The sequence below is a fragment of the Halyomorpha halys genome, unplaced genomic scaffold (assembly GCF_000696795.3).
Source record: "Halyomorpha halys isolate HHAL.00 unplaced genomic scaffold, Hhal_1.1 Scaffold1631.1, whole genome shotgun sequence".
Taxonomy (NCBI): Eukaryota; Metazoa; Arthropoda; class Insecta; order Hemiptera; family Pentatomidae; genus Halyomorpha; species Halyomorpha halys.
Window position 1 is genome coordinate 65,415 of NW_027106642.1, and position 18,841 is coordinate 84,255.

Here is an 18,841-nt window from a genome sequence, read left to right on the forward strand (position 1 = left end):
AATATGGTAGGGTGTGCGGTCAGTGTTGAACATAAATAAATAAAAACTTATTTATTAGTGCCAACGTTTCGGCCAGAATTTCTAGCCTACATCAGGGCTAAGAACAAAAAACAAAATAACCAATGAATAAAAGTATATAAGAATGGTTAGAAAATAACTAACATTATGGAGATGTAAATAGTGTTGACAGACATCAACAGTTTCAGTATTATAAGAAGATAAAGGCTGTATGAGAAGAGTAATATTAAAATTAAGTAGAACAAATAATAAAATATGTATGAAAATCTAGTTAGTAAAGATATGTACAAACTGAAAATTATTAAAAATAAAGTAATGAAAGAAGTGGGCAATTACGCATATGTATATATATAAATATAGGTAATATAATGCAAAAGAAATATGAATATTTTAATTTAATAATAATAATTTAAATTAAAGTTATAGGGAAAAAAAGAGAGAAAGAATATATAAATATATATATGTTCTTTCCTACTACTTAATTTTAACTAAGGTCGAAACGTCGGTATAAAATAAATAAATATGGTTTTGTTTATTTATGTTGTTCTTTGCTGACCGCACCCCTCGACAAACTTCTCCAAGTACTTAATTTTAAAGTTACTCTTCTCATACAGCCTCTTTCTTTTTATAATACTTAAATTATTCATGTCTGTCAACTATATTTATGTATCCATAATGTTAGTTATTTTCTAATCATTCAATATATCCTTTTATTCATTGGTTTTTTTTTTTTTGTTCTTAGCCCAGATGAAAGGCTAGAAAATTCTGGCCGAAACATTGGCACTAATAAATCTTTATTTATTTGTGTTCTACGCTGACTGCACCTCCTCCCCCCTCCCCCAACTATCTCCTGATATAGATAATGATTTATTCAGATTTTTAAAACTTAAAATTTGTTAGAAGAGGTTGTTTTGTACTTATTAATATTATTCATCTTGCTAGGATTCTCTTTATTAAACAACACGGTCTATTATATTTCAAGATTTATTGTTCTCGTCTTCAGATGTATTTTAAGATAATTAAAATAAAACAGATGGTTTACTTGATATTATGAAAGCAATTTTTCAGCTATTTATATATCAAATTCGTAGTAAAAATATGTGAGAAAGGTCAATTTTAATGAAACCTGATTGACAACATACTGACATGAATCCTAATGAATTTAATTAAAAAATATACTACTTTTATATAACAAAAATAAAATAAAATAATAATAATTGAATACATTTTACTAAGCAAATAGCATTGATAAAAAAAATTTCAAAATCAACACAAATGAAACAGGCCTTCATTGACAATTAGAATAATACACATCTATATGAATTGTAAATAATCATGTAACAATTTAGCAAAAAATTTATTACAAAATATATCTGAACATAAGATAAATATATCTTGAAATATTGCTGCCACAAAAATGCATTATCAGGAACAAATTTAATAACTATAAGATAATTTATATTGATGTCAAAATATGATTAAAATTAAATTTTGCTTACACATTTCTCTAAATAATTCAGTAATGATGTAATTTTAATACTGCTAGTTCTTAAAATATTGAAGTTTTAAAGCTGTGGTTGATTGCACTCGCCTTTAGCATTGATTAAGATAACCTAGTGTAACATTTTATCGATAAGTGCAATAACGATATAGTATTTGGTTTAATAATCTTCTGTATAACTTTGGCTTTATGTATTAATAGTCTATATGGTATACTTTTAAGAAAGTTTAGTAGTCTAAGTGTAGTTTAAATTCGATTTATAATAAACTTTCACCTATTTATTTAAGATTAAACCATTAAATAAATAATCAAACTGCATATTTTAAATATAAAGTAGAAATACCATATTATTTATTTATTTATTTATTTTGTATATTTCATCAGTTACTTATTATAAACTCAATGCCATGTTTTTACTTTTAAATATATTTATTTGTTAATCATTTTAGTATTTATCTCTCGACAATGATTTTTATTTTTTTATCTCTGGGTCATTCCATTTTTGTGATATATTGTTATTTATTAATTATTTGTACTTAATCCTCAATACAACACTTGTATCAAAAATTGCCTATTATTTGCTATAAACTTGAATTATTAAAACCTATAAAACAAATGGTTATTATGTTTAGTTCATATTTACTTTACATTTGTATGAGATAGCCTGGAATAACAACTATATCTTATCTTACAGTTTACATTATTGCATACACTTCTCAGTCAGTTATTTTGTAGTTTGTTCATTTGTTATATTTGTGTAGCTATGAGATCTGTAGTACATCAGTGTAAATATGAATTGGAAAATTATCACAGCAGTTGATGTGTAACTAACCTTTTATGCTAAATTTAATTGGGATAAAGAGCAGAATATCACCACAATCAAGTATGAAATAGATATTTAATCCTTTGCACTCGGCACCATTTTGGACAATATCTACCAGCAACTCGACACCACTTTTTTGTGAAAACTTTCACCCGGGAATCGTGATATTATACAGTACAACTTCAGAACCAAGTAAGGCATTATAATAAAGTATGGTATATATCTTTTTCAATAAAATTTTTTGAGGTTAAAAAGTTCCAATTTGAATATTTTATTCTGAATTATCATTATGTTGCACAACGTTTCAGGACTATTTGTCCCATATTCATTACTTTAATAAACCTCATAATTAGTCAAACTTTTAATTTCACAAAGGAAATTATGTCATTATCTACATGGCTAAAAAAAATTGCTTTACACTGTTTTTAAATTGAGGAAGTTTTTAACCTCAAAATTTTTTATTGAAATTGACTCATCAGACTTCCTAAAAAGAAAATCCAGAATAGGTTTATATCTATTTGTGGGCATTGAAGAACACATATTCAAAAACAAAAATTATTTCTTATAATTCTCTACAGTATGGTAAATTCTGAAGCAATTTCCAATAGACATAACAGGTTGATTTGTGCATATTTCACAATAAAATGTTTGCCACCTTACACCTGGTGTTTTCCTGTCAGAACAAACGATATAATCCTGTGTTCTTTCTTCCACATTTGGAATAGGTAGCTTAATGTTCAGTCTATTTTCTGATAAAGATGTATATGGACCTGTTTATGTCAATTCGATTATTGGAAGAGAATTGATAGATTCAATAACGTCTTGCTATCACTAACTATAAAATTTCTTTATATATAAGAAGATGGTCAGGGTTGCGGTCAAAAGTGAAACAAAAATAGTTTACAACTATTTATTTTCCGACGTTTCGCCCCACTTTGCAGGGCTGTTCAAAGGAATCGGTTGAACAGAAATAAGCTGCTTCTTTCTGTTTAACCGATTCCTTTGAACAGCCCAGATGAAGCCCTGCAAAGTGGGGCGAAACGTCGGAAAATAAATAGTTGTAAACTATTTTTGTTTCACTTTTGACCGCAACCCTGACCATCTTCTTATATATCAATTTTTACGGTCAACTATATATACATATATATAAAATTTCTTTGTTTTCTTGTTGATTGGATATCATCATCACTATCATTACAATCATCTGCTAGAATATTCATTTTGTTGAATCTGTCTATATAGATTTATAAATGAAACTCAGCTTCATTTCTGCTTACATCAATGGTGTTTGGTTGCTTTGTCATTTTTATAAAAAAAAAAAATAAAAAAAAATAATGATTATAAAATGAAAGAAATGGTTTGGAAATTATTAATGCAAAATTACGAAATCACAATACTGTCTTAATACTGTAGAGATCTTTACTATTTAACACTTCAATATGCTGTGAGTTCTTGTAAATTTCTTTTCTCAGTTTTTGGATTTCTTTTTTATCTGATCAAGTTTTCATATAATTGAACCATAATCTAGTACCTTTGTTCCACTGATTCTATATATTGCCCAATGGATTAGAGAAGTGTCCATCATGAATACACTCGGCACGTTCTCTTTCAACGTAAAACCAGTTGATTAATTTATCATGCATATAATATTTTTATGATATTCGGATCTGTTTTTTTGTGCCATTTTAATAGAAAACTTCAGTAAAATTCCAATGCAATAAGTTCTTTCTCTGTAATCCTAATAAACTTTTATATTCCCTCAGAGGGGACAATCGATTGCCAAAGGTTAATGTTAAGAACAGCGGAGCGTGTTTAACATCTTAATGAGTTACCTCGCTCAAGTCAATGTATAGATTACTTAGGAGATTCCCCATCCTGACCCCTACATTTTGCTCAATTATTGATAAGAGCAATTCTTTACTATAATGTTAAATAATCAATAATTAATTCACATGATATTAAAGATGGATGGAAAAGAAACCACAAATTACCTAAAACAAAGAATTGAATTTATTTTAAAATACAAAACAAAATATTTCACTCATATTGCTGAAAGAAAGAAAAAAGATACCTAAAAATGAAATTACATAGTATTTTTTTTATTGTATAAAAAAATCAATACGTATTATAAAATAATAATTATCTTTTATAACTGAACATAATTTTTTTTTTTTAAATATCACAAAAAAACATAAGTTTATAAAGTTTTTAATAAAAATGTAAAGTCATATACATTTATGACATTAAAAATAAACTTAAATAAATAAACAGACCTAACTTTCAAAAAGTTAAGAATCAGATACATCAATGAACATTTTTTTGGTTTAGTATAAATATTTATGAAAATATAAATTAATTATAATTTATACTTAAAGCAAAAATGCCTTAGAAGTACGAAGAAGTAAAAACACAGTCGAATATAAACCTCCTTGATTCACACCAAAGCTGTTTACCTGCCTCCAGTAGATATTGTTATTTCCTCCCAAAGCCTGAAAAAGAAAATATTTATGCAATACTTATAATAAAATCACAACTTAAAATTGTTTCATTAAAAAAAAAAAAAAGTTACATTAACTAAAAAATAAGCAAAGTAATCTGGATAATTTTATTAGTGATATAGGGCTAAATTAAGATTCAATGATAAAGAGCTTAGTAAAGTTGTCTATTTTATACCCAAATCTGTTTTATTTATTTTATTTTATACCAAATTACAAAGTTGCAATTTTCCTTAAAGAGAAATTTTTCCTTGAGTTAATGGAAATTTACTTTGCTCTACTTCAAAGTAAGCCATTGATATAGAACTAGTAATTCAATATATTGGAAAAATATTAGTACGATAATGATAAGAGATGGTTGGGGGTGCAGTCAGCGAAGAACAAAAATAAGTAAAAAACTTATTAATTAGTGCCAACGTTTCGGCTAGAATTCCTAACCTGGGTCAGGAAGGAAATTTTATGGTTGAGCTGGTGGTTTTTTTCGATAATTTCACAGATTTTTAAGTTAAGGAGGGATTATTTACTAACTAGATTTTCATATATATTATTATTTGTTCTTTCCTCTTACCTAATTTTTATATTACTCTTCTCATACAGCCTTTATCATCTCATAATACTTAAACTATTCATGTCTCTCAACTATATTTATCTATCCTATAATGTTAGTTATTTTCTAACCATTCTGTATATCCTTTTATTCATTGGTAGTTATCTTGTTTTTTGTTCTTCACCCTGATGAAGACTAGAAATTCTGGCCGAAATGTTGCTATTAATAAATAAGTTTTTTTTATTTATTTGTATTCTTCACTGCCCTCAACCCCAACCAAGTCCTCTTCTTATATTGGTACGATACATATTGTTATTTCTTTTCGATATTTACATTCTCTACTCTAATATCAAAGAGTCTTCTAGATAATATTTTGAAAATTTCTGCCTCCGATACTACCGAAAAGGCTAAGGTATTGTAAGGTCTATGAAGAAAAATTATTAAATGCTAACCTGTACAATAAGAAAACAATTGCTAGAATAAATCAATACTTACCCTTGTAAGAGATGTTTTATCATTAGTCAATAAAACAGCTCTTCCAGTTCCACAGCGTATTACACGTGCCATTTCCGTTAAAACATTTTTATAGAGGTTCAAGTTATCGGATCTTTTGCCACTTCTTTTGCCAAAGGGCTGAAAAATAAAAGTAGGATAGTTTCTGTTTCTGTATATACAGACAGATAAGGTTAATAACAAACTTGTTTACTTAACTTCCAGCTCTCAATCTGTATTTAATTTTTTATTTTTAATGGAGAAAAAAAATTCCAAAGAAACTAAAAACACTAATTGAACATTATTGAAACTTCGATATCAATTAATATATAGATGAAGTGACTACAGAAGATAACTATTGAGTTACCATCCTATCATTAATCATCTTACCATAAAAGAAGTTAGCTGTTATTATTAACAGCTAACTTCTCTTTTATGTTCTGAAAAATTTCTATGAAAAATTATATTTAAGGGTTTCAGAAGACGCTAAAAACAAATGATTTGCTTTTTCCTAAAAATAATTTTGATTTATTTAATAAAATAACTTTACTGAGATCCTCGTCAAAAATTATTTTTAGTGAATAAGAAATCATTTTGTTGAATATTATTTTTTTCTTATTCTTCAGAAAAAGACAAATCAATAGGCTTATCACTTACATACTAAATAGCCTACGGCATTTGATTGGCTATATTTCCACCATGTAGAATTTAATGAAATGATCTATTTTTCATGATTAAATAAATAAACAACATATAATAAAATATTGTTTAAAGTTTAATCGTAAATGGTTCAGAAGTAGAAAATAAGAAGATCTTAAAAATTAGAGGAGACAGAACAATTTTACAAAATTAATTTTTGGCTCAGGATTTCTCAAAATAAAAAAGATTTCTTATAGTCAATTAATACAAAAAATTAATAAATGAAAAACTTCTGCCTGATTAATATATATCTGTCAAAATAAGTAGAGAATACATGAAATGGATATAAAAACTTTTGATATAATTGTAATTATTAATTCAGCATTTTTTTTTTTATTAGATTTCTAAAAATAAACTCACCAGATCGGTGACAAACACGTCGACACATTGGTCCCTTAGTGGTAACCTCTTGGCACTCCACTTGAGGGGATCGACGAGAAGAGGCTGTTGGTTCTTAGTGATGTGGTTAATGTTGGCAGCAGTCCTCTTGATCGCTTTGTCGTTATTATCCCCACATATATGAAATGTATTACTGAAGCCCAATGCTCCCTAAACAAAACAATATCAGTGCTGATAACAATATTTTAATTTGTTTTGGCTATTTCATCTATTATGAATAAATTGGTTGCAAGGAGTGAAGCAGCTCAGTGGGTAAGGCACTGGACTCCCAACTCTACCAACTTCGAACCTATTTGCGGCAGATAGTTTCCATTCACACCGTTTTTCAATTTCAGGCACTTTTTAAATATTGCTCGATTTAACTATCTTTTAAATTTTTATCTTCCCGTTTTAAGCTAATATTTCAAAAGTGATATAGGACTGTATCTCCCTGGGGGCGGGTCCAGGGGATTTAATGGGGAAGGATTGCCTTTTTTTTTGTGGCTGTTTCAAAACTAAGGTTTTTCATTCAGAGTTCCATATCCATAAAACCACCTACAATACTAAAACAATTAATAGAACATTGTTTAAAGTTTTATGAATTTGCTAAAATATGAGCCTCAGTATAGCTGTTTACGTTGAAAAGTTCTTGTTATACATTTGTTCAAAGAGCAACATTTTTTTTCCAAATAATGAAAAATCAATCTTTTGTTAATATACTTTGACAAATATCATGGAAACTATTAGATTCAATGCGTGGTTGGAGACCCTCCTGTGGTACAAGCAGCCCCTATAAATCTGTCAATGGGTTGGGAAAAAAACCTTGTGCACGAGCATAGTCATGTTCATATAACCTTATGTGATCGAGAGTCAAGAATATTTTACATTCTTACCAAATACTTAATCTTTTTTTTTTTTTTTTTTTTTTTTTTTTTTACACAGAGCACACTTCATAAGAACCAGGAAATCTGAGAGCACTACTCTAAAAAAGTTGCAATTAGTCATCATACCATTTTAAAAAATTGTGTGGGCAATTAAACTTTTTTTTTTTTAAGTGAAACTATAACCTATTTACCTATGTTCTACAACTTGAGAAAAAAAAAAATTATATGGGAGTAAATTGATTTTGTGACGTAAGGCATGAAATGGAGGTGGTTAAAGGAAGGGGGGACCTATTCTAGTAGGAAAATTTTTGTATTGTAAAAGGAGAGTATATTACAGTAGCTCATCAATCCCAGCAGTGTCGGACTGATTTAATGAACTTCTTTAAGCTTCTAGTCTCCTATTACAATATAAAAAAATTTCCTGGAAGAATTTACTTAGAAAATGGCTGTTCTATTCTAATCATTGTTATGAAACTAACATTTTCTGCCTTAAGCTATAAAAGGGAATGGTAATAGCTTCTTTTTGTAAGGACTGCCTGTAGCTCAGGGAATTGAGGGGTAGGCCTTTGCAACCTGGGAACTGCAGCGATGCCAGTTTGAATCTAGAGAGTCGAATTTTGTTTCTGTGGTGATCCCACGAAATGAAAACTTGACCCCCATGGTGTTGGATTATGGTGGTACCCTATAGATCCCCCCATGTCAGAAATGACCAGGAAATCATATAAAAAAAAGAAGCAAAGTTCCTCTTTGTAATTAGCTATAATTTAAAATTGTATCTTAATGCCAAAAAGTGGATAATATAACACCAAAAATGGAATAATAACATGTTTTTGAACATTTGAATTAAAATATCTTGAAAAAAAATTACTATAAGTGAGGGTAATGTATGAGTATATCATCCTCTTTGTAACGAGCTATAATTCAACATTGATTCTTGATGCTACACCAAGTTTGGAGGAGAAAAATGCAAAAGAGCTAAAATGACCATTAGAAAGTACTACAAGATGTGGTACAACAATTGAGGCAGTATTTGCAAAAAATATTGAAAACATTCAATCAAATGTTTAAATTTCTTATTTTAGCTATCACAAGCCATTCATACCAACATTTACTAATAATAAATGATAATGTAAACTATAATTTCACGAATGATTAGTATAATTAAATAAAACATTATTTAATAATTATAATTAAACAAAAAAATACAGATTGCTGGCCAGTCCAAAGAGGGCCTCAATTTTATTTATTTAGGCTCGACTTTTTTTGACAAAAATGGCCTTTCATGAAATCTATTGATAGAGGTGAGAAATTTTTTTATCAGTTGAGGCATTAGAAATTGTATGGTATGAAACATTGAAATGTAAATACCGTATTATCATGAACCATCTTTAGTTGAATATACAGACCATAAATTTGCCCTAGGAGAGAATAGTTTTCAGGGAAAACTTCCACAATTAACAATCAGTAATCAGCCAAAAATAATTCCAAGAAAAAGGCTTCTTCACACCACAGCCCTCATATTCTGCATCACAATGATTTATGACCACCAAAAGAAATTTTTTAATCTCATCTAACAGAAATTATAAGATCTACCAAGATAAACCAATAATCTTAAAATTTAAATTTTGAGGTAGCATCATAGGATCATGTTAAAGCCCACTCGTAGGTTAAATGGCCATTTTAAATGGACTTTATCTAACTTTCTTTCACTGTGCTCCATAAACTTAGTAGACTTTGCTAACTGTCCCATGAGTTATTCGAGTTTTTATCTACATTCCTTTATTTCCTTGAAAATTATCAACATCAATCAAGACAAAATTATGAACATTTTATAATCAATTCAACAAAAGTAATGATAATATATAATTATTAATTTTAAACAAGGAGAATTCTGTGACTACAACTTTACGGTAGTAAAGATTACATACCTCGATAGAAATCGAACCTCCTCCACAAAGGGGGTCAATTAATATTTCTCCTTTCGTAGGTTGAGCAAGCCGGATCATATTATAGCACATTGTCGATCTTAACGTTGTATAACCAAAATGAGTAATATTTCTTCTATGAAGAGATTTAGGAGTAACAGCAGAACAAATATAGCATTTATCTATTTAAAAATAAAAAAGCATGTCATTACCAAAATTTTAAATAAAAATAAAATTAGTTTTGTACTTATATGACTCATATTAATTATTTTACCATATCCCTAATGAAACTGATTAGTAAGTTTTGGGTTATAAACTGTACTCATATTAAGTTTTAACTGTCGGACTGCCAAGTAGTCAGATTATTAATTATCCTGGACTACTGACGGTTCGACATAAATAAAACAAAATAAATTGTAGGAAGATAGTCCAGATGGCGGTCAATAAAGGTATAAAAACAGTAGAAGAAAAGTATTTATTGTTAATCAACGTTTCACCCCACTTTACAGGGCTTCATCAGGGTTGTCAGATTGAAACAAAGATGATAACTGGCTGTCCAGCTGGACATTACTAAAAAGAGTTTTCTTCTACTATTTTTATACCTTTATTGACCGCCACCCGGACTATCTTCCTACAATCTCGGCCATCTTCTTCCAATAAAAAACAAAATAAAGAATTAAGGTTGAAATAATGTAAAGCAAAATTATATTCAAGTCTCTTGGGGGTCAGAATGGGCAAATGCCCCGAAACCAAATATTAATTACAGTGGACAGCAGGGAGAAGTTGGGTCCCTATGTCGCAAATGCGGCAGAGAGTATGAAACACCAGCCCATGTGCTGGGAAAATACCCCAACAACTCCCTCATTATAACACGCCAACACCACAAGGTCAAAGATGAATTGATGAAATCCCATGGAAAAAAAGACTTCACCTGCTTCAACAAGGTTTTTGTGTAGACACAACCAAATGATCAGCGAGATATGCAGATATTATTATTGTGTTCACTACAACCAGAGGCACGGCTCTAAGGTTTGAGAATAATGATGAAGTGGAAAGGGAAAAGAAGAAAATTTATTAAAAATTCCGTGAGACCTTCACAGAGAGAGCTTCACTGTGAGAGGCCTCTGGTTTGGATCTCGTGGAACACAACCAAATAAAACAAGAGCTTCTCAGAAGACCTAGGTGTTAGCATCGGGGATATAGCTATTTTGGTGGAAAATATTATTTTGGACTACCTAGGCATCATTCATCATCACCTGCATGGGAATTAGATCTGATATTATTCATTAAGTTTTTTTGTTTTTGATTAGTTTTTTAACTTACTTATTTTTTCATATCTTTTGACTCATTTATATGTTTTTAAATTTATGTATTAGTTTTTTTTTTTACAGTTTGTTTGTATTATTTTTAGATTGCTATTTAATGATAAACTCTTTTGATTTATGTAACGGATTAAACGTGTATTGCGGATCACTGGAGAGGGGAAATAAGAGAGTGAAACAGGGAGAATAACATATTGAATGAATAAGTAAATTGTAATAGACTTTGGGTGAGAAGAATGAGGGAAAGCATTATATATGTAAAAAAAAAAAAATAAAATTGTCAAATAGGAAAAAATATATATTGTATTTAGTATATAGATGATTACTGTTTGACAAAGGAAAATATAGAAAAAACAAATTGTTTTTGTATCATGTTAATATATGTCTAATCTTGGATTGATGGGTTTGTTTGTTTTTGTTTAGTGGCGCCAAACTTCATTGGTCATGTACACCATTTATATTTTAATTTGACTATTTATTATTTTTTCTTCCGTTCAATGTTATATTTTTGTCAGTAAATGTTTTGATTTTAAAAACTGAAACACTAATTCTATTGTTTTATCATCATCTCTGAGGGTTTTTGAAATATCTGGGTTTAGTCCTAAGCTATTGAAGTGTGGTGTGAAATATGGGCATTGTTGGAAAATATGGCTTATTGTCAAATTGTTGTTGCAATACTGACAGTTCGGAGGCATTTCTTTTGAAATAAGACAGGAGTGGGTGAGCCTCGCGTGACCTATTCTCAGCCTAGTCAGTACAACCTCCTCTCTCAGCATTTGCGACTGGAGATACCCCAGGGCCTGACATCCTTTTTAATAATTTTTAATTTACTCCTTGGGCTTTCATTCCACAAAGATTGTCCTGGATAGATGGGTGTGCTGTGTATTGTAGCAACAAATGTATTTGGGCACCATGACCAAATAATGCATTTTTATCTACTTCTTTAGTAAGAAAACATAATAACCATTACAAGGGTTGTCTTATGGTAATTAAATATTGAAACAGTAAACCTACCTCCATCCCCTTCGCTTCCCTGCTCATCCCACTATGATTAGTTGAAATGTTCTTCTCTTATATGTAACAAGCATATTGGATAACCAAATGTACTCTATTTACTATTGTCATACTGTCAAAAATGTACTAGGTCTGTTCCAACAGCAACTTCTAACTATCCAGAACTGTACAGAGCATGCGCAGTACAGGATTCGGGAGGGAAAAACATACACATGCTCCATACAGTTCCAGACAGTCAGAAGTTGTTGTAGGAACAATTCATCTACTGTTGGACAATTCATTTATTTATTTTTATTTAAACCCAGAATTCTCATATTTACCAGTGCTTTATTGCCTCTGCTGAGGATTTCAAATATATGTCAAATAATGATATAATTTACTAACCACATAACACCTAAAATTATAAAAAGTGTAATTGTTAACCCCATAATATATAATTACCTTGTAAATAGTATTTGAGTTTTATTAGTATTTAATTTAGTTACATTTATTTTTATTTGTATTGTTTTATTTAGATTTAGTTATTTGAAAAGAAAAAAAATATCTAATTATATTTGTTCGTTATAATGAATAATAGAGGCAGTTGCTAAGGGTTGATAATCGTCGCTAAGAGGTTGCCTAGCAACGGGCCGACCATCTTAGTTTTTTATGAGTTCCGGCTAATTAGTGGGCCTGATAGCGTCTTTAGACAGCCTTGTCTGCATTTGGTTGTTGTTATTTTATTAGACATTTTTTGAATGTTTTAGTCGTCATTACAGTTCGAAACCAGACCTTTTCCGTGTTTCAACTTTAATATGAGTTCCGGATAATTAGTGGCCATGAACGTGTGTAACCAGCCCTGTCTGCATTCATTTCGTCAGCTCGCCCAATACCTTAATGCGACTGTTGAATATTTGGACCATCGATGAGCCACTAAACCAACTCTGGACCATTGCAGCGGTTTATTTAGCAACAAGAGCTACGACCTAAACATCTCAGCAGCACTCTTCCTCGGACCTATCGGAGTGGAGCAGCTTGCGTCGACTAGTATTTATTTTATATATATTAATTTGTTTATTTGTAAATTAGATTGTTTTATTTTCGTTTTCATAATTTATATAACTATTTTATTTTCATCTAAGAGGCCCTTTTATTTTTAATTGTATTCATTATTAGTCATATTTTATTTATTTTAGTTTTTATAATGTTAAAGTTGAACCAAATAAATGTTTAATCCGAGCCAGTTTGTTTTTTGTTCATTTTAAAGCCTTCCAACAAAAAGACATAGTCGATTTGAGGTGGCTTTAACAGTAATTGAGGACCCAAAACCAGCTAATCACTTATTATATTCATAATTCAAACTTGATGGAATGCTTAGTAAATATACTCTAAACATTATTTTTGATTCTTAATTCAAGCTAGCAATAGTTTACAAGTTTATACCTGAATTAATATTGAGGATCACATTCAAGTTAAAATTATCAAGATTGACAGTCCAATTAAACTTATCTTGCAGCGTCCCTCCAAAAACAGCAGCAGCCTCCATAGATGAAAAGCTGTGTTCACCTACTCTATTGCAGGTGGCTCTAAACTTCAAAATATTTGGATCAACATTTTTCTTATCAGGGTTTACTTTACTTTGAGCATCCTGAAACAATTTTACAACTATACATATAAATTCACTTCATATATTAACAAGTGTTAAAATATAACTTAAATACTTTGTTCATAACATATTGAACAGCATCAGCTTTATTTTTGGTTAGTGATTTCTCGGGAATAACTTTATTTTTTTCTAAATCTACACAGTTATCAGTTGAACATTCAACTTCTTCCATGGAATAGAAACTGTCATCACTTGAAGTGGAATTCTTGCGTTTCGGTAATTCTGAATCCATCTGTGATGGTTCCATTACTCCATCAGATAATTCAACATCATGTACTGATGGTGGGTTACTTAAAGTATTCTGAGATTTATTGCTGGAATTTTTAACTATATCAGCATTAATTGTTTCTTTGACCAGACTACTTTCTGCATTGATATTAACTGTACTGCTGTCATTAAGTTTTGGACAGTTTTCATTTTCTTTGTCCAAAACCAAGTTTGTGAAATCTGTAATGGGATTATTTGAAGATTCAATAGGGGGAAAAAGAATACCTCCAAATTCGGTTAGTTTAGCCCATGTGGTAAGAGTTCTATTCCAATCTACTTTATCCACTAAACTCTGAACCAATCTTAAGTCTTTTTCCTGTAAAAAAGATAGACAATAAGAATACTACTTTAAATTGGATCCGATACTAAAAAAATATTAGCTTTTAAATCAGCCACCAAAATTGATGAAATAAAGGTCAATATATATGGTGTAGGATTTTGAGTCGACTAAATAACAATATAATAAAATTTAAAATATAATACCTTATCTTTAGAAAGATCAATTTTACCCAAGGCCTCATTAACTAAAAAAATATTATCTACAGCTCTCAACTTCAAGACCTAGGAAAAACACAAAATATATCTACAGAAAATTCCGCAAGTAAAGCAATAATAAAATTGTGATCAATAATCTTACATTAGAAAAGTTATCTACAGGAATATTAAAATATATACGGCCTTTAGCACGACCTATATTAATTGGTTTACATTTTTCTTGACATTCTTCCATTGCAAAGTTTTCAAAACCTGTAATCACAGTTGCTTCTACAGTGATTAGAGAAGTGTCATTTTTTGACAACTCTACAAGTTTCATCACATCATTTTGAAAACGCTGTTGATATGACATCTTTAAGGGTAAGTTTAAAAAAATATAAATACTATCAGCGAAAAAACTTTCCGGTATTCAAATACTGGCACAACGCAATAACCTACCCTTATCTTTTTGACAACAAACGAGCATGTTCAACAGCTGATTCCTATTCAAAAATTAATAATAATTCAAAGAACTAATTGTAATTCATGAATATTAAAAAATAAATAATTTTATAATAAATATCTTTCATGAAAAATAGCGGTAAAATTAAATACTTTCTTCTCCAAGATAATAGAAAAACTATCTTGAAGCCCTGAAGTAGGAATAGGAAGAATTGATGAAGTTCATCCCTTTTATTAAATTAGATCTTTTAGATTGACAGTTATTGTTTTTTTAATTTATAGAATCTTTGAAATTGTTATCTATTCTGTTCTATACAATGTTGTAACAAACTTTTATTCATCACTAAGACCCCCTGAGAGCGACAATCCTAAATCACTTTTGAAATATTTGCTTAAAACGGGAAGTGGAGGATAGTTAAATCCAATTAAAAAATAGCCTGAAATTGGCAAACAGCGTGAAACCCGTTTTTTTTTGTACCCTTCAGTGGAAATACAAATAATTAAATACAATATAAATGTGTAAGATAATTATGCTTCCTTCTTTTACCCGAAGGTATTTTAAGGGGTATAGGTGATGTCCACTGTATATGGAGAATCGCAGGCGCCAATTGCGCATTAGTAATATGGTGAGCTGGGAGGGTCCCCTTTGCTGGTGGATGAAACCCGCCCTCTGTGATAGCCTTAACTGACTTTCAAAGATAATAATAGCGAGTAGGTTGATCGATGTACATGTCACAATCTCACAAAAGATTATAACAAAAAAAGACTATCCTTCTCGGCAGGATTCGCCCCACTAAGACCCCTTTTTTTCTCATCCTTCTATTAACTTTATTATTTCAAATAAAAACATATGTATACATAATACATAATGTCCTTTCTTTGCAATTCCCTGAAGGGCATTATTTTTTTTTTTTTTTTTTTCTGACCTCCTAGAAAAATAAGAACAATAAATTAATTATATACATAGAAATAAGTGTATATATACAGGTGTGTTACATCTTGGATTGCCAGTGTGGCATTATAAGATAGGCTGCCGGGTCCGCTGAAGGCGGTGTCTTCGATGATGGCATAAGTCTGCCGTGAGCTTACTAGGAATGGGGAGGGGCTATTCCGGCTGGCGTTGACTGAAGGGCATTAAGACTCCCCACGATCCTATATCACTTTTGAAATATTTGCTTGAAACGGGAAGAGGAGATATAGTTTCATGAGCAATATTCAAAAAGCGTCTGAAATTGATAAACGGCGTAAATGCTAAATTCTAATTTCATTAAAAAGTAAATTGCACTTCCATTAAATAGGTTAAAACATTTTATATAAAACTCAAATCTTTCCGACTAGTTTGAGCAAGGGGTAGGAATTGATAGCCAATTTTAATTTACTTATTTGATAATAGCATATATCTCAGAGGAGCATTTGAATACAAGCATTGAATTTTTCTTCTTTTTTTTTTAGTCCCACCACCTTATAACTAAGTCTGTGACGCTATAGAATGACTTGGTCTCTGGCTTCCTTAATAAGTAATCTTATCTTGAGTGGTCCCTACCCGTTACGATGTTCAGCAGGTTTCAAGCATCTGGAATGACAATATCCTCCAATCTAAGCAGTGGTCTTGCTCTTCCTCTTATCCAATAGAACATTCCATCTGGTAACTTATGGCATTCTGGGAACATGACAAGCTCACTGCAATCATGATATGTCCCATCATATCAGTGTTCCTATACACATATATGAAATATAGATCTCCATATTCTCCCATCTTCTCAAATTATTACCTGCCTTAACTGGTCTGAATATACCCTGAAGACTGTTTCTTCATTAGAAACAAGGATCTCTTCAGTACTTGTGAGGGTCCAGGTCTCTGATCCATAGGTAAATCAGGTCTTCTAGACGAGGTAGTGCAGTGGAGAAAAAGCCTGACTTCTCAGGGGTTAGCTAAGGCTATAATAAACCTGCTAGGCTTGACAAATTTTAACAAATTATGATAGATCCTATATAGCTGAAGTTTTCTGCCGGCAAATCTCCAGGTGAGGGTTGACGAGAGCCCAAGTTTATTCAATACATTATTAACCCCATTGAATCCAGAATAAATTGGAAACCAGAGAAACATAATTTAATTGGTTTAAATTCCTTATACTAATAATTTTTTTAAAATAGTTTTTTGTAATAATAATGCAATAATTATTAATAAATAAAAAATATGGTGTTATTTCAAAACGTGATAATTCTAAAACTCTATTCAATTAACAGAACTAGGTAAAAAATAAAAGGTGTTCAGGTAGAAAATTGTTTTTAAAAAGTTTTGTCAGGGTAGTTTTATACAGCTTTTACAGCTAACATCCCAACCCATAACACTTTCCTCACCACCTATGCTGATGTCTGTCTATTATTAGTGAATAGTGATCCTTCCATCATATCCCAACCCCTCCAATCTCTCATCACCAGTCTTGAAGAATGGTCTCAAAACTGGAGGATTAAAATTAATTCCAATAAATCCCACCTAATCACATTTACCCTTCGTATTTACTAAATTTTTCATGTGTATCGATCATGAAATAAAACCCCACACATTCCTAATTCAATCTACATTATTAAGATAATTTAATCCAGAAATTGAAAACCAGAGGAACAGGATTTAATTTCCTAATAAAAATAATTGTTTTTAAAATATTTTTTTGTAATAATAATATATTTAATTATTTATAAATCATTTAAGGACGATCCTATTCTCTTCACTGAGTGGTATTTCCTCTGCTCCCTCTGGACAGTATATAACTGAAATTAGGATTCCATCAAATAAGTTGTATCTTATATTAATTTGTATTCTTTTATCTACTACCTGTTTGATATATACTTTTAATTTAATAAACATACATAATTATATGATGGAACAAGAAAATGAATATCATATTGCTATGTTCAGATTAATTTGTACTGTCCAGGGAGGCATAAAAAGTACTCCCTAAATAAAGGGAATAAAATGAACTTATGAAAAGAGGATTATCCTGATGATTTGTTATTAACTAAATATTATATAGAAGGAAATAAATGAAAATCCTTTGAGGGGTAATTCAACTAGATTTCACTTCTAGAACTAAGTGGTGGCTAGCCCTAAACAGATATAAACTCTGAATACTAATAGGAGTACTCACTGGTCATTGCAGACATAAAGAACATCTAAAGATTTGTGAAGTAGTTCATGAATGTCACTTGTCATTTATGTGAACAGGGTCTGGAAACTGCTTTATAATTAATAGCAGACTGGGCAGTGTGCATCTCTGAGGGATAGAAACAGTAATACACAAATATTACTTCATTGCTTTTTCATGAAGTGGAAAAAAGGACCAATAGGCCAACTTGCCTCTTCATACCCCTTGTACTAGTACCAGATCATGTAGAAAATAAGGTATAATCACTATAATAAGGTATAATAAGGAGATTCTGGCCTTGTGGTCTCAATACTTACTAAATACTCTTTTCAAAGAAGATATCCAAATGAGTTATTAATTCAAACTGCTGAGCACAATGGAGACACACCCACCTGTGAATATATTACTGATTTCATTGACAGGTTGAACAAATCTTCAGGTAATGATAGGATTTCAGCTGAGCCCCTTGAGCTCCATGGTGTTGAATTTCAGAATGTGCTCTACATCATCTGGGTTGAAGAGAAGATGTCCCATCGGTGAAACGAAAGGCATTGTTTACCCATTGGACAAGAATGGAAACATCCTGGACTGTTCTGATTACTGTGGCATCTTACTTCTTTTGAACACTATTTACTACAAGCTTCTCCTGATTGTTAAGAGAAAAATTGGTAGAAGAGGATGATCAAAAATGGAGCAGATGTTCGACCTTCACGTAATACTGAAAAAGTCCCAAGAGTACAGGATGAAGA

The 18,841-nt window shown here is 30.5% G+C and overlaps 1 protein-coding gene across 1 annotated transcript; it reads right to left on the reverse strand.

Annotated features, from left to right (window-relative positions):
• Positions 1-4,403: 4,403 nt before the first annotated feature.
• LOC106690253 (tRNA (guanine(6)-N2)-methyltransferase THUMP3) lies at positions 4,404-14,974 on the reverse strand. Its single transcript, XM_014435610.3, has 8 exons — positions 14,648-14,974; positions 14,494-14,571; positions 13,799-14,326; positions 13,521-13,725; positions 9,766-9,944; positions 6,936-7,124; positions 5,880-6,017; positions 4,404-4,831 (listed from the first exon to the last, which is right to left on the reverse strand). The coding sequence occupies exons 1-8, from the start codon at positions 14,855-14,857 to the stop codon at positions 4,712-4,714; spliced, it is 1,647 nt and encodes a 548-aa protein (XP_014291096.1). The 5' UTR covers positions 14,858-14,974; the 3' UTR covers positions 4,404-4,711.
• Between the last annotated feature and the right edge of the window lie 3,867 nt (positions 14,975-18,841).